Source organism: Gigantopelta aegis, chromosome 4 (assembly GCF_016097555.1).
Source record: "Gigantopelta aegis isolate Gae_Host chromosome 4, Gae_host_genome, whole genome shotgun sequence".
Classification (NCBI taxonomy): Eukaryota; Metazoa; Mollusca; class Gastropoda; order Neomphalida; family Peltospiridae; genus Gigantopelta; species Gigantopelta aegis.
In genome coordinates, this window is record NC_054702.1 from 72,264,945 (window position 1) to 72,281,204 (window position 16,260).

The 16,260-nt window shown below is 32.7% G+C and overlaps 1 protein-coding gene across 1 annotated transcript in view; it reads left to right on the forward strand.

Moving 5' to 3' along the window:
* LOC121371057 overlaps window positions 1-12,439 on the forward strand; it is a 30,111-nt gene extending 17,672 nt beyond the window's left edge. Inside the window, exons 4-8 of the mRNA XM_041496678.1 lie at window positions 313-459; window positions 3,856-4,905; window positions 7,109-7,153; window positions 8,321-8,401; window positions 8,991-12,439. Of these exons, the coding sequence (XP_041352612.1) occupies window positions 313-459; window positions 3,856-4,905; window positions 7,109-7,153; window positions 8,321-8,401; window positions 8,991-9,514 (1,847 nt within the window). The 3' untranslated portion in view covers window positions 9,515-12,439. The remainder of the gene's footprint in view (window positions 1-312; window positions 460-3,855; window positions 4,906-7,108; window positions 7,154-8,320; window positions 8,402-8,990) is intronic.
* Window positions 12,440-16,260: the final 3,821 nt, after the last annotated feature.

The window sequence follows — 16,260 nt, forward strand, 5'->3', positions numbered from 1 at the left end:
TTTTTTACCGGGTTAACTCTGGCACTCGCCAAATTCACCAATTGTGAATTTCAAAAACAATTGGTGAATTTTATTTTAATTTGGCGACCAAACGTCAAACAATAATTGGTATTTTGTTGGAAAATAACTGGTTTTGCATTTTTAAAGATAATTTAGCTAAATGTTTTGCTTATCCAGAGCTAGCCCTTCTTTTTAGTATTAAAATGTAATATCATAGTCACTGAATTTGCTCAGGAAGTGTTTTCAAAATGTCATGTAACAGTAACTATCAAACAGATGGGCAGATGCACTCATTTTTAGCATTTACTTTAGGACAAATTTGTATCCGTGAGAAGGAGTTTGAATGCCGCGCAAGGGGAACGTCTCGGCGGGGTCCTGACTGTATCACCACCTCCCTGGTTTGTGACGGAACCCACGACTGTGCAGACGGCTCTGATGAACTAAACTGTCCAACTAAAGGTTTGTTGCTGCTGTAAAATATGCATGGAAAGCATGGGATAGGATATCATGGGGTTTTTTGGTTTAATTAAAAAAAAGTGTACAAATGTATATGTTTTATTGGTGCTGGGTAGAACAGAGTACAGTGTAACATGTTAAGCAGTCACTTAAGGAAGTATTTAAAGATGATGTTTTAAGACTGTTAGCTGGATAAAACAGTTCAGTTTAAATTATTTCAGACAGTAATAGTTTAATCTGTTAAAACATGTGGCTGCTTAATTGATTTGACTGTACATACATGTTTGAAATAAATCTTTATTCAGTGTTACTTGTTTAAAAATTCAGTTGGGTGAAAGTACTATAACATGGATATTGTGTTAAATTTTTAGTAACTCGTCACTGAATGTAGTTTCAGTTTTCTTAATTTAACGTAAATCTAAATGCACTTTTAAATATTTCACAGACATGTTTTTGATAAAAGCTTGCAAATTTTTAAAATTTTATAATATTTATATTACAAGTAAAAAAACCAGTGCACAAAAGCAAGATTTGTGCTATAATTTTTCTTAGAATAAAAAAAAAACTCAAGCAAATATTTTCAAGGTTTGTGAAGGGTGCCTGAATATGTTTGTCCAATGTAAGCACGCGAACCTGTATGTGGTGCAAGAAAAAGTGTGTGCAAACAGTTTATGATGGGATGTGTCAACGAGGGTGTTTGCAAGCTGTGACACCACTCTTTCGCCTCTCTGCATTTACATTTTTGTGTACTTCGCTCAAAGTCAAAGTGATGCTTTACTAGTGTTTGATGAATCAAAGAACTCTGCAGAAACAAAAGTGAAAGAATTTATTCTCGAGATATAGGGCTTTATATTGCACTGAAGTCGAGGCATTTTGCCCCAAATACATATGCTCAAATTAAGTACAAACATGCTGACCTCAAAACATGTCACGTCATAACCACTGAAATATGAAGCTTTGGTTACATTAAAATAACTTGACATGCATTTGTGAATAAACTCTGGGACTGCAGGATTGTACTTTTTATGTTCCTTTTGTATCTTAAGCTTTATATTGGTATTATTTTTATATACACTTCAGATTGGGGTAGTGAGCAATTAGCTTTATTCATCTCGATCTTACTTACGTATGTCCTTTCAACCAGGGACACATTTTTTTTTTTTGGTATTCTGTTACCTAGGTGAAGAAACACTTACGATAATGAGAGTATGTTCCCAGGGCTAGCTCTGTCACTCACCAAAATTGCCAATAGCAAATTTTAAGAAAACTTGTGTGTTAATTGATTTTTTGTTGGAAAATAGCTGTAGATTTTGCTTTTTTTAAAGATAATTTGGTGAAATTTTCTGATCACCCAGAGCAAGCCCTGTGTAACAGTTTGTGTTATTTAATGACCTTGTATCTCATTTTGTATTATATATGAGCAATCCAAGAATGTTATGGTCAAGGTTGGCTTATTCATTTTGAACACTTCTCTCTTTTTTGCTGAAACCTGAAAAACAAGTCATTCGATAAAATATTTTACATCTCTACAGCCTGCTTATCTGTCATCAGACTGTCTTATATAAACAGCTTCTGAAAGTCAGTTTCTGCAATGTTGTTACATTTGTTACAGAATTACCAAGTATATAAACATGTATATAAACATATAGACCTGTGAATAACACTATTAATTTATGGTTATCAGTATTTTTAGCAGAATGAAATAAAACTCAAGTTTTTCGTTTATAAATAATATTATCGAATATTTTATTTCCGTGTTGAATTTATTTTTGTGTTTTTCACAAATTGATGAAAGTAAATTCCAAGTGAAAGTTAGGGTTGTTGAAAATGGCATGGAAAACAAAATGGATGTAGTCTCGTTTAACCAGACCTTGTTAGTTTCTGCTGTATGAGGCTAGTATTAGAAATGTGATGCTCACGTTTCTGTCACAAAACATACCACACAACCCAAAAGATACATAAAACTTTAAATCAAGAAAACAATACACAAGTACATACATGATAATAAAACAATACTAAAATGTGGTGTATGGTTTTCTTTCATAAGTGCTGGCCATCAGTACAGCATATGTGTTAAATGGTGGAATGAAATATGATAATATGCATTATCATAATATGATTAAAATGTGGAAGTGAAACAAATCTGGCCAGGATGTACAGCACTGCGATACTTGTAATACATGTTGCATCTTTGCACTAAAGGTTTTGCCTGTTGGCCAATCATAAACCCGTATTGAACTAGTATTTTGATGCAAAAAGTATTGTTTAAATCAAGTTTGAGCCTTCAAATTTTGTTGTCTTGGGATTCAATTTTTATAATAATTTTAAGGATTACAAACAGTGCTTACATGATTATAATGATGAAGCCTTGTGTAATCGTGTGAAATTGTAAGCAACAAGTCTTCATACATTCACAATGATTGACATTAATATTTTTGAGGAGGGATGGGGATTCATGAAAATAAAGGCTCGTGAATTGTATCATTTTCAATAAATTACGAAAATTTGATTAGCGGAAAATAAAGTATTCTATGGTAACGAGAACAAAGTAAAATGATTTAATATATTCTTTTATTTGCATTCAAAGTTGTAAAGTGGGATTGAATGTCAGTAGTGTCAAATTAACTGATAGTAATGTTTGATTTGCATACAAAGTTGTAAAGTGGGATTGAATGTCAGTAGTGTCAAATTAACTGATAGTAATGTTTGATTTGCATACAAAGTTGTAAAGTGGGATTGAATGTCAGTAGTGTCAAATTAACTGATAGTAATGTTTGATTTGCATACAAAGTTGTAAAGTGGGATTGAATGTCAGTAGTGTCAAATCAACTGATAGTAACTCGGTCAACTTCGGACTATGGATTGTTTTTTTTGGGGGGTACAGTCTCTTTTTGCTCTCCGTTAGTGGGCCCATTGAGCTAGTTCTTGCTCTGGACAGTGGTATATCAAAGGCCGTGGTATGTGTTATCCTGTCTGTGGGATGGTGCATATCACTTGCTGCTAATCAAAAAGAGTAGCCTATGAAGTGGCGACAGCGGATTTCCTCTCAATATCTGTGTGGTCCTTAACCATATTTCCAACTCCTTATAACCATAAATAAAATGTGTTGAATGCATTGTTAAAGAAAAGATTTCTTTCCTTCTTCACTTTTTGCCATTTCTTTCAGTATATAAATAAATAAATATCAGTAAAAACATTGTAAATATATCCAACATATCCTGCAGATGTCACTGAATATTTTACAATACTCTAATTAAAATGACTGTCAAGGATGGGCCCCCCCCCCCCCCCCCATTAATTCAGAAATTAATTTTGTGCTAATATACTTCATGTAAAATATTCAAGCTTTCTGTAATGTTCTGTCTAATTGCTATAAGTAATGTGTGATGATTTTGATAGCGACACCAGTGGTGCAGGATCCTTGGTTCAGCAAGTCCAGTGGACATGATTCAGTTGAAGACAACTTGGATAAACAAGACAAAAAATACCATGTACCAGTTTCGAGTAGTGACAGTTCCGAAACTCCCAGAGATGGCAACCATTATGGTTTTCCTCCTCTTGTTCAACACCCAGACTGGGATTATAATGATGAAGATAATGATGACCAGTCAGATAAAGGCCTCAAACATGACAACTTGGAAAAAGATTCTGACGCTGCTACAGACCGTTATCTTAGCGATTCCAAAAACAGTAATAGTGATGAACAGAAAGTTTATGATGATAAGAAACCAGATATAACTGCTAAGAACACCATGCCTATTTCATGGGCGGATGATGAAAATATCTTGGATGGAAAGACGCAGAGTAAAGCATCACTACAAGATGAGCTGAGTTCCAGTCAGAAAGACCTTGATAGCCAGGTACAGAAACAAAAGAGCGATGATGCTGATGCATCACAGACCATAAGTAAAAACAGTGAAAACCAGAAGCCAGCCGAGCATTTAAACATTCCTTCAAAGCCAAGAGCTGGCAGACCCGAGGCTCTACCTCGTCCCACCCCGGCTGTTGATGCCAGTCCAGACATCATTGATATACCTGAACCAGTCCCAGAAGCATCACCAGAAGATACTGAGATAGCCAAAGCCAATTCCAAGTCTCTGCCTTTTGATAGTGACAGCTGGTCAGACTATGTGAAGAATACCGATCTCTTGCCGCCACGTAAACCGGTTGACTCTACTCCAGACAGTGACATACCATACGGTCCCGATCAGCTGGATTATCACCAAGGACTGCCGTACCAACCTAACAGGCCATACCAGCCATCACCACCCCGTTATGGACCAAACCAGCTTGGACGTTATCCTAGTTACCGATATCCTGGGTACAACCAACAGTATCCTGGCTACAATCTGGACTATCCAGACTATGATCCCTATTTCACAGATCAGGATCAGGATTTGAGAAATGCGGGATTCTCACCTCAAACAGATCCAAACTATCCTGGTAGAGGTATACTCGAGATGTTGTGTGCTTGTTATTGTTTGTACAAACGTAGACCAAAATATGATTTCTGATTATTAAATTGTTTTATGGAAAATGTCACTTTTCTGTGTGATTTAGTTTTATGTTGTGATAATTATTTTGTAAATAACATTTGCTGTTGTGTCTTTTTGTATGAATATCGTTTTTGTATTTTTATGTTGTTGTTTTTTAGTGTGCTGCTATTTAGTTAAAGACTAAGATTTTCACTTTGTAGTTGTTGTTTTTTATTGTATGCATGCATTATATATTACTGTATACTGTAAGCATTATAATCTGTTGAATTCATGCTCTTAGTTTTTTCAAAATATATTTTATCACCCCACCCTACATAATTATTAATCACTTGATGAGTGTGTGTGAGTGAGTATTTTTAACATGCCATATACCACTATGGTTTCAGGCATGTCTGTCGCGGGCCAAATCTCTGGATAGCCAGTGGCTTGGTCCAGGACAAAATACTAGGGGGCAATTTAGATTTTTAAACCAAAATTGTGACTAGGGACTTCAATAATATTTAAATTTAGAAGTGCAAGTCCAAAAATAAATTACAGTATAACCCTAAATAATTAAAAATTAAATATTTCAGACGCCAATTTTAGAGCGGGCAGTTCAAAAAGATTCACTTGATGAGACTAATAAAAAATATGTCTGCATAATTTTGGCACATCTGCCTTTGTCACCCTCATCCATATTATATAATACAAGGTTTTTAAAAAATAATAATGTTTATCTCAGAAGGTAGTTCAAAATGTTAATGGTTTATTCAATTTCTGAGAGTCATGATGGGCTGGACAAAGCTGTCACTATGAAATATTTTGTCATCCCATGTTTTGCATTGTTAAAGTTTCATATTTTCAACCATACTTTACAAAACATGTATGATATATACTTGCTGTGTTGTCTGTATTTAGAAAATACCTAAACATTGAATTTTTCAAATTGCTGGTGCCTATTTTTGTTAGTAATATTTTTCCATTCGTTTATGAAGTGCCAAAATGTATTTTTACATCAGATGATCTGTTGTATTATTAATAATTGCCTGGTTAGAAAACATGTTTTACAGATTGATTTCCTCTTATTATCAGTTCTGCATTGTCGTCATAAGATTTATATTCAGGCTGTTTAACCTACATTCACAAATATGTTGGCTCCAAGGCATATTTATTAATATACATGTATATCGGTTAACTGTGTCAAAATCTTTGTCAAGTTCCTTTCATTTGATTTTATTTGACATTGCTGTGATTACTCATGAACAGGTGTTATGATACATCTAATCAATAATCGCACCTACTATGCCATAACAATTTAGGATTATTTGAAATTGAAGGTTAAATCACACAACAAAATAATCTGTTCAGAGAGTATACAGGTACATATACAGGGTTTCTGCAAGAAAGAAATTTTTGGGTATGGCGCTGTGGAATTGAATACCACTGTGAACTGGAAATAAAGTGGGTTAAGTTTAGAGTTAAGAGTAAGAAAATCATACAGTAATGATAACAGTAATTAATTTTGTCAAAAAGTCAACTTAAAAAAATATAATCTGCCAAAAAAAAATTGGCTCTGGCACCATACCTGTTTTACCCTCTGGCAGAAACCCTGATATATACTGTATATGATATGTACTGTACATATCTGTAAGAACCTGCCTACCTACATACATACGTGTATGTATTTGTGTGCATGCATGCATTTACACACAGCAGGTGGCATCTAGCTCAGTTGGTAGAGCGCTTGCCTGAGATGCTTGGATCTAAAGAGCAAACCATCTCGGTTCTCGGTAGACCCATTCTATGATTTGTTTCATGTTCCAGTCACTGGCTGCTGGGGGAAAAAATGTAGCGACTTTCCTCTGAACACTATATGTCAGTTACCATATATTTGACATCCAATAGTCAATAAGCAATAAATGTGCTCTAGTGGTGGTGTTAAGCAAAACGGCAAACATATATACATATACACACACCAAATATATCTTTTTAAATCCTAACATTTTATTTATTTTTGTGATACCAATGATCTGTAGTACATCATTTGTTATTTTAACATCTAAATCACAAATATTTAATCAGAATTACTGGACATGTTTTATACTTATTTTAAGATTTTACATGTTGACACTTTTAAAGCCTAATATTTAATTAATACATTCTTATTTTATTTATAGGTTACAGACCAAAACCTGAACTGCCTGGACAACGACCAACTCCAGGCAAGATAAACTTTATTCTTTAATCTTATAGAGCTGTTGATGTAGTGTAATCTGAGGTTATCATACTGGCATTAAAATGAGCATAGGTCCAGGTAAACTGTATTATACAGGTTACCATAGATTATGGGCCTGGTAACCTGTAGGTCATGACACATGCTGTGTATTTGAAACTGTTCTGGTGCAGGGAATGTGTTTCTAAATTTTTTGATGATGCAAGAACATGTTCCTGATATGCTGATACTTTGTTATTCATTCATATCGTTTTTCTCGTTGTACCGATACTTGTGTGTGTAATTGAGCAAATTTAGGTGGTGGAGTTTTGTCTTAAAATAATATGTGGCATACAAAGTACTGGTCTCTACTTATTTCTTAATGCTTGGTAATTTTATTATAATTACATACTTTCTGGGTTTTTTACAATTTACTCTATTCTGATTGGAGTCGGACAACCTCGAACAAAAACTGAAGATTATGTTTCGATAAAACTTTAAAAAATGACGTCATTACGCCGGCTTGAACATCATTTCGTAAAACAGGTCATGGAAAGGACGTTTGAAGCTTATTTATGTGTATTTTAACTAAATAGGGTGTGTTCAGGCATTTGTGTATAAAGTTTTGAAAAGGGAGCTAAACTCTGGCTAGCGAAGTTTATGAAGGGTTAAGACATGCTGGAAAAAGTATTGATAAAAATAGAAAATTTCCTTGATCAAAGGGAGGGTTAGACCACCGAAACCCACCCTCTGCACACACTCCTGTGTTTGTAGTTATATAAAATCTGTTTCTCGTTTTTTAAAATGAATTTGTCGCAAACTGCATAAAAGTGAGTAGTGTAGTGAATTGATTTTAAATTAAAAAATAAGTTGTGCTGTTTGTAATAATAAGAATTGTTTGTCATTTTGTTGTGAATTTATCGATGTATAACAGTCACAAATTTAGTATAAAATTGCTTTGCTACGCTACACGTTTTTATACAATTTGTGACTGTTATACATCGATAAATTCACAAAAAATTACCAACAATTTGAAAAAAAACATTATTTATTTTTTGGGGTTCTTTTTTGTAATTTCAATACTTGCAAAATATTATCTTGAAACGTTTCATTCCTTCACAATGTTGAATACCGAGATTCATTTCTTATTCTTGTTGTTTCTGTCTTTATTTTACAGATGATAAACAAATCATGGTTAACCAGAAAGGACCCATTAACAAATCTGGTTTCTCACAGCACTTGTCAGACAACATCATTGGTAAGTGTTTATTGTAACTACTCATCATTAAATGTTTCACGAATTATTTTTAACAAGATGTCACCATTTATGACCTTTTCTATAAGTATACTGGCTGAAAATGAAGGCACATTTTGTGTATAAATAACTGTCCAGGTTTTTTTATGCTAGCGCATGAAACTCTCAAGATTGCCAGATAGAAAAACATTTATATTATGTTGAAATTCATATACATGTAGGCTATGCGATATTGATTTTTTGGAAATTGTAAGTCACAGTTGCTTATATTTTGTGGTAAAATTAAATGTTTCAACAATTGTCTTCAGTCTATTTTGCCAAATAGAAGTAACAGTTGGTGATACACTGACTTTTAAAATTTATTTTGATTAAACCATGGAAAAAGACATTCAGTGTTTTGTGTATTTATATTTACTTTAATTTTAAAGAAAATAAAGTTCAGTCATTTAAAAATTATATTTATTATGTAAAGACCATTTCAAAAATAATCCCATTAACTGTTTTACTATTGAATACATTATTTTTGTCATTATTGGCCAAGATTAATTGATGCTTGTCTGTCTATAATGTGCTAATTAACATGTACATGCAGATACCCAGTCACCAGGAAGCGATATGATAGAACAGCCTGACAGTATACCTGACGACTCCTCCAAAATAAGCGATAAGGAAGATAACCACAGCAGTTCTCAAGAGAAAACGGATTCACAGTATGAAAATAAGGAACAAGGAGCAGATAATAACAATGCTAAAGATAAAACTGCAACCAAAGACCAGTCAGTGACAGGTAAACCTCACAAAACTGTGACACAATCTGGTGACAGTCACTCGGGCAGTAGCACTAACAGGAAGACAAAAGAAAACAAGAAGCAACAAAACAAGGTTGAGATCATTGAGGAAAAGGAAACATTTGTAACAAGGGAAAAGGTGATTGTGGCCAGTCCCACAGACAATGCACAAGGACCGATTGTTGCCTTGTCCCTTGGACTTGCCATAACTTTGGTGTTGCTCATTTTTGTTGGTTGTCGGTTACGCAATGTTCGCAGGCGATTAAGAAAGGGACGACCCTTGCATTCCAATGAAGCCGATTATTTGATTAATGGCATGTATTTGTAAAGCTGTGCTTTACAAATGCTGTTGTGATGTGTCACAAAAAATATTTTCTTCTGTTTGTGTTGTTGGTGATAGAATTATGTTAAGAACTTGACAAATAGGTAAAAACATCCTATATTTAATAATTTTATAAGAAAATATAAATGTTGTATGTTCATGTCTGTAAGTTTCATGTTACATAATCAGACTGTTAATTAATAAAAATGCAAGGTTAAAAAATTTCACAGCATTTTAATATAAACAGCCAGTTATATCCAGGTGTTCTGTACTCTAAAATCCAATCATCTATTGTCACTGAACATAATTATCTTTGATTAATGTCAGTATTAAAAACATTTACATGCATATTATAAAAGAGAAAATCCTATATATATCCAATTGACAATCCAGATGTTAGGTTTTTATCTTAAAATTACATTCCTCCTTTTATTTCATTTGAGTTTAAGTATGATGTATATATAATTTGGAGTGACAACTTGCGCTTAAATCAGTTGCCATTTTTATGTCAGATTTATTGTTCATTGCATCAGTAAACTATTGATTAAACCATATTTAGTTGTTTATATCAGTATAAAAAATTGTTTTCTTATTATGCATTCCATGTCTCTTAGGAATGTGTCACCACATAGAACTTTCTGAAATCTGGTATTCAAGAGGGAGAGTATGCACAAAGAATTTGACCTGTTTCCATCCAATCAGATACATTTAACTTTGGATGCAAAATCAGTCTAGTTAGCACCTATGAGCATTTGACTCCTCAACATGCTACTGATGGTGCATTATATTGAAAACATATATTTAATCATATTTATAAGAAAATATGAATGTTTTATGTTCATATCTGTAGATATCAAATGTTACATAATCAAACTTGTTTAAAAATCCCAGAATATATTGCTAATCAAAATGTAAGATTGAAAAAAATCTCCAACAAGCATTTACATCAAACATATTCAGTAGTCTAAAAAAAAAGAAGCCTACTGAGCATTTGACCATCTGAACAGTTCAGTTTAGAACAGTTCAGTTTAAAGGAAACCATTCCCGATATGGTTTAAAAAATAAATAAAATAATAATCCATTCCATATTTGTTAAATGTCAACTCTGAATTTGATATAAATATTACATGTTTATGCGCAGTGGAAACAAAATTAATCTTTACATGAACATTTCCATTGTTACAATGATGAGAGACAGTACTTTTTTCTTCTTTTTTTGTTGAAAATAATATTTATAATTATTTTTAAATGTCTATTATTGATTTTGTTTAATTTGTTTTCAGTTTTATTGAACGTTTTGTTTAAAAAATGCAATACAGGTTTTTCCTCTTCAGTATATATGTGATCTTACATTTTATAACTTTTGTATTCCATTGTGAATTTGTTTTGTGTTCAAAGTTTATGATTATGTACTTTACTTATAACTTTGTGTGTTGCATGACATTGGTTGTTACTATAGATGTTAAAACCTCTCAATGTTTCACAAATTGTCATTCCAAGTTCTGCCATGTCTGTTTTTTTCTGTATTTACAATCTTTTGAACAATTTTATATATACTTATATCTTTCGTTTGCACTTATATGTTGTAAAATCCTTTGTCATAATATATTTAGTATGAATATTGAAGATATATTCTTGATTATTATTATAATATATATAAACTGATTCTGTTTTACTGTTATATTTAATCTAAGTTAGAATTGTTGGAGAAATAGTTTTTTTTTTTTTGTATTTTACTGTCTTTGCTCATTCCAATATGATTAAATTACTGTTCTATGTAATTTAAGATCATTTATATTGTCTGTCCTGTCTGTGGAAATGAAAAAAAAAAAAAAAGAGTTAAATTTTATAGACTAGAATAAAAAAAAAACTTTCAGTTCATATTTAGTGATCACCTAGTTCCAAAATATCTATACTGATAGATTTCTGTTCAACGATTTTGCTCTTGGATTTTCAGGCTATTTGAATTAACAGGAAGGCATCTCTACTGAAAGCCAGATATTAATCAAATCAACTCTTTTATTGTTGATGTTATTTGTATTGTAATACAGTATATACATTTTGTACCCCCTCAAAAAAATTCTTGTTCTAATGATTGTCGATTTAAATATATATTTTGAGCTATCAAAGGAAATAAACATGAGCATTTTTCTGCAATTCATTGGATTAGCTAGTTTTTCGTGTTTATAACACAAATCTATAAAGAATGACATTCCTTAAATAACAATAGTCGTTTTAAAATTGTAGCATATTGTTAAAGAGCAATGACATACACAGTGACAGTGCATTTAAATATATATATATATAGGAATACATATTAGGCATGATGTAGCGTCGATTTAAATAATTTTATATTGTTAATAGATATGTTCATATGCAATAGATGGTTATTCTATTTAAGTGAATTATAGAAGAAAAAATAGATGCTGTTCAAAATATTTAGTGGACCCCATAGCACTAAAGACTAGATTAAAAAAGGAAATGCAAAATGAAAATTTCCCTTTGGTATTGGCACTGTTAAGAAAAAGAAGCTGTAGAGTTATTCACATTTCATTATCCATTTTGTGTATTATCTGCTTACCAACAAATGACAAGCAATTAGGTAACCCAAATGTGATCCACATCTCCAACACTGATGATCAAAGAATCATTTTCACTTCATTAAAGTTTTGTACAATGTTGGTATTGCTTTAAATTTTGTGCAGTTATATAATCAATAGGTTACTTTTTTTTTTAGACCAGATCTTTTACTACAGTCCATGTGTCTTTTTGTTGCTGGTTTCCCTAAAGTACCAACTTTAATAGGTTTGTTACCTTTAGCAGTGGAAATAATGCCAGGTCTCCAGTTTAAGACAATAAATAACATCTGTTTTATTCGTTGTCTGTGATAAATTTCACATACTTTTCACAATAATAAACTGTTATTTTCAATTCTTTTGATTGTTGTCTTTTGCCTGGTGCAAGTTTATTTAACATTTCTTATTGCATTTATTGAGACCAGTACAGATTGACTCTTACATTCTCAGCAACTATTGTCTTGTCAGTTGATTGGACTTTGTCTTAAAGGAGTGTTATGAAAAATAAGTCTTTTTTGTTAAAAAGATGCCTATGCCGAATTCCTATATCAATATACATATTTGAAAATTGAAAAAAAAGAGCCTTGCTGGAATCAATTAAAAAACCATGATTATCTATGCTTTCTGAAAATTGCCATCTTTATGAGGAATTCTCTCCATATGACATGACTGCCAGATTATGATTACTTAACCAGCAGGAGTTTATAATGATAGAGAACTACAATAAAGCCAGTAACAAATGTGGTAACTCCAAAACAAACTGTTCATCAAACCCATTGCAAACATTTCACATAATTAGAATTAAATCATACCCGTAACATATTCATTAATATAGATATGGTTTTCCATCAAACTCTCGATGGGTGTATTATGTACCTCCCCAGTACTCTTCCTTTCTTTCTTTTTTTTACTCCTATCCCATACATGTTTCAAGCACCAGGCTACTTAACAGAGTGGTACTACATAAAATAAAAATACATTTTTTGTCCAGATGAAAAGTTTTTTTTTTACAACCAACACATTTATCACCAATCACAGGACTTGTGATATTAACTGCTTTATTAAAAGTTAGGTGCACCTCATTTTGATCAGCCGGAAGTTACTGGGTTCAGTACTACCTACAGTAATAGGTTTTAGGATTAACTCACTTTACAGAATAATCGATTTCCAACGTCCTTACATTATTGGATGGTATGGTGGGTCATCACCTTGGAGAAACCCGTCTTTAGTCTCAAAGTTATCTCCAACACGACGAAGGGAATGTTTTATTTAACGAAGCATTCAACACATTTTATTTACGGTTATATGGCGTCGGACACATGGTTAAACACATACTGAGAGGAAACCCACTGTCGCCACTTCATGGATCTTTTATATGCATCATCCCACAGACAGGATAGCACATACCATGGCCTTTGATGTACCAGTCGTGGGCACTGGCTGGAGTGAGAAATAGCCCAATGGGCTCACTGACGGGAATCAATCCTAGATCGATCGTGCATCAGGCAAGTGCTGTACTACTGAGCTATGTCCTGCCCCCTCCAACACCAGAGACAATAGGTGTCTACAGTGTGATGAAATAATACCAGTTTGTCCGAGGAAAACCCAACGAATGTTGAAAGTTTGTTTTGTTTAACATCACCACTAGAGCACATTAATTTATTAATCAATGACTACTGGATGTCGACATTTGGTAATTTTGACAGTCTTAGAAAGGAAACTACATTTTTCAATTTATAGCATGGAATCTTTTTATATGCACCATCCCACATACAGAATAACACATACCACAGCCTTTGATATACTGGCTGGAACAAGAACTAGCACAATGGGTCACCGATGGGGCCAATGAAAACAAAGTTGTAATAAACAAAATGTATTTTTATTAAGCAACAAGTTCAAACATTCCCTGAAATGCAAATAAAAGAGAACTGGTCATGTGTAATCAATGTGTATTTGTAGCTAGTTATCCAAATAAAAATTGTTTACATACATTTGCATCTAAATCAATAGTACAACCAAAGTATCCGTAGTTAAGTCATATTAATACATTAATAGGATCTGATATTGGTGACCAGATTCTGTGACGAGCACTATATGTCACAATACATATCAGTATCATAATATATTATGGTACTTGAACTGCATCAACAATATTTTGAGTAAACAAAAAGAAAAGACACAACGTTTATTATTTAAATCTTAAAAAATATTAGTCTCCCCAATTTAATAGTTTAAATAATGTCACTTTTCATAACTATGGATAATGATGCTGAGAGTAGTGTTTGGAGCTGTAGTCCTTATAATTACGAAATGTTATTTGGTTACTTGGTATTTACTAAAACTTATTTATTTATTTCTGAGCCGATTGTTTTCTAAACTGCACAAAATAATAGTGTGGGTTTTTTCAAAACTCTTCTACTTTTCTTCTTACGGAAAATTAAACTGAAATTATTTACAAAAAACATCGTTTGTACAGAATGGATATATACATGTTATTTACCTTTGTGAATCATTCTGTACTGCCATAATACTAGTAATACTGTTTTAACACTAAACAAATTACACTTTTAAAATTTTTACTGCTGCACCACTGTGACCTGTAGTTTAGAGATGTACAAACGTCTAACTAATGCATCAACAGCCATGACCAATTCTCTTAAACAAGCCCTGTTGCATTAAAAAAAATATTTCATGCTGATAAATTAACTCACAAATCTGGAATATTTATTTTAATTAACAAAATTATTCCAACCATATCATGTCGGTGAACTAAAGTGGTAACAAAACAATACATTTTATTAAGTTGGCTTACTGTAATAAAAAAAAGAAAGAGAAGAAAACCAACCACAAAAAACAACGTAAACAAAAACATCACCAGTTTTAACAAGTTGGAAATTTGCAAGCATACCGGTAAGTTTAAAGCTAAAAAAATCTATTTTCATTACTAATTAGCCAAAAAGCTATTTCGAAAATCGTCTTATCATTTATGGATGTTCTGCCATTTTTGCTGATTGGCTAAGTGAAACTTCAATTTGGTGACAGATTTTCTTAGCCAATATATATATAATTTTAGCACTGATAAAAAGTCATAAACTACTGGGTACTTGTAATCTGTAAAGATTACAACAGGAATAAAATATGAACCCGGCTTTAAAATGTAACAACCACTTAAAAGCCAGCCATAAAATGTACCAAAAACAAATCAATAACTTAATAAGCACAACTTTCATTAATGCAGTCTCAATGTTATGTGCAGAGATGTGGAAATATGCTTCATGTTTTTCACCAGCCACACATTGCCAGATACCTACACTTTGGCATTATAATGGTCTGCTAACTTGCAAAGACAAGTGAATATTTTTCAGATATCCACACCCCTGAATAAGTAACACAGTGACTGTATTATAACACGATACGAGTACTTGGTACAAGAATAGCCTCAAAAATAGCTGATTGTGACAAGACACCATTACGACTTCACCGGATGCCATGTAATCGGCTATTCTTGCATGAGGCGCTTGTATTGTGTGGCATCACCTTTAATCTGGAGTGCCACAACACTCGCGTGTAAAAAAAAAAAAGTAAATAAATTCTGATGCATTTTTCTTATCAGACCGTAAACAATTTAATATATACAGTGGACTCTTCTAAACCGGATTCTGTGTAATCCGGATCTCTGCGTAAAGCGGTCCATTTCTAAAGTCCCGTCCAGCTACCGTTTATCTCTTAGGTATAAATCTCTGCCTAATCTGTACTCTGTCTACTCCGGACTCTGGATCAAAAATCAAGAACAAAAGAACAGTTCATGCATTAATTATCTCTGTCTACACCGGATTGGGATTTGACTGAACGACGGGCTGCTTAATTAGTTGAACAATGATCGTCAATTGCCAAATAATCAGGAGGCCGTAGCAAGATCAAATATAAAATGTAATCGCACTCGTGTGAAGTTTACTCTTATTGCGGTAGGCCGTTAGATCTGGATTTTGTATTCAAATAATTTAGTACGTACGAATAAATGTAATAATGTTTTAGGAAATAAAATGAAATTTAACCTAGTACAAATATTAGAACGACCAGAAACACGTTTAATATGCAGAAAAATATATTTGATATGTAATTACAATCGTTAAAAAGTCTGTTAGTCGATGACATCTTAAAAATTGCAGCAAA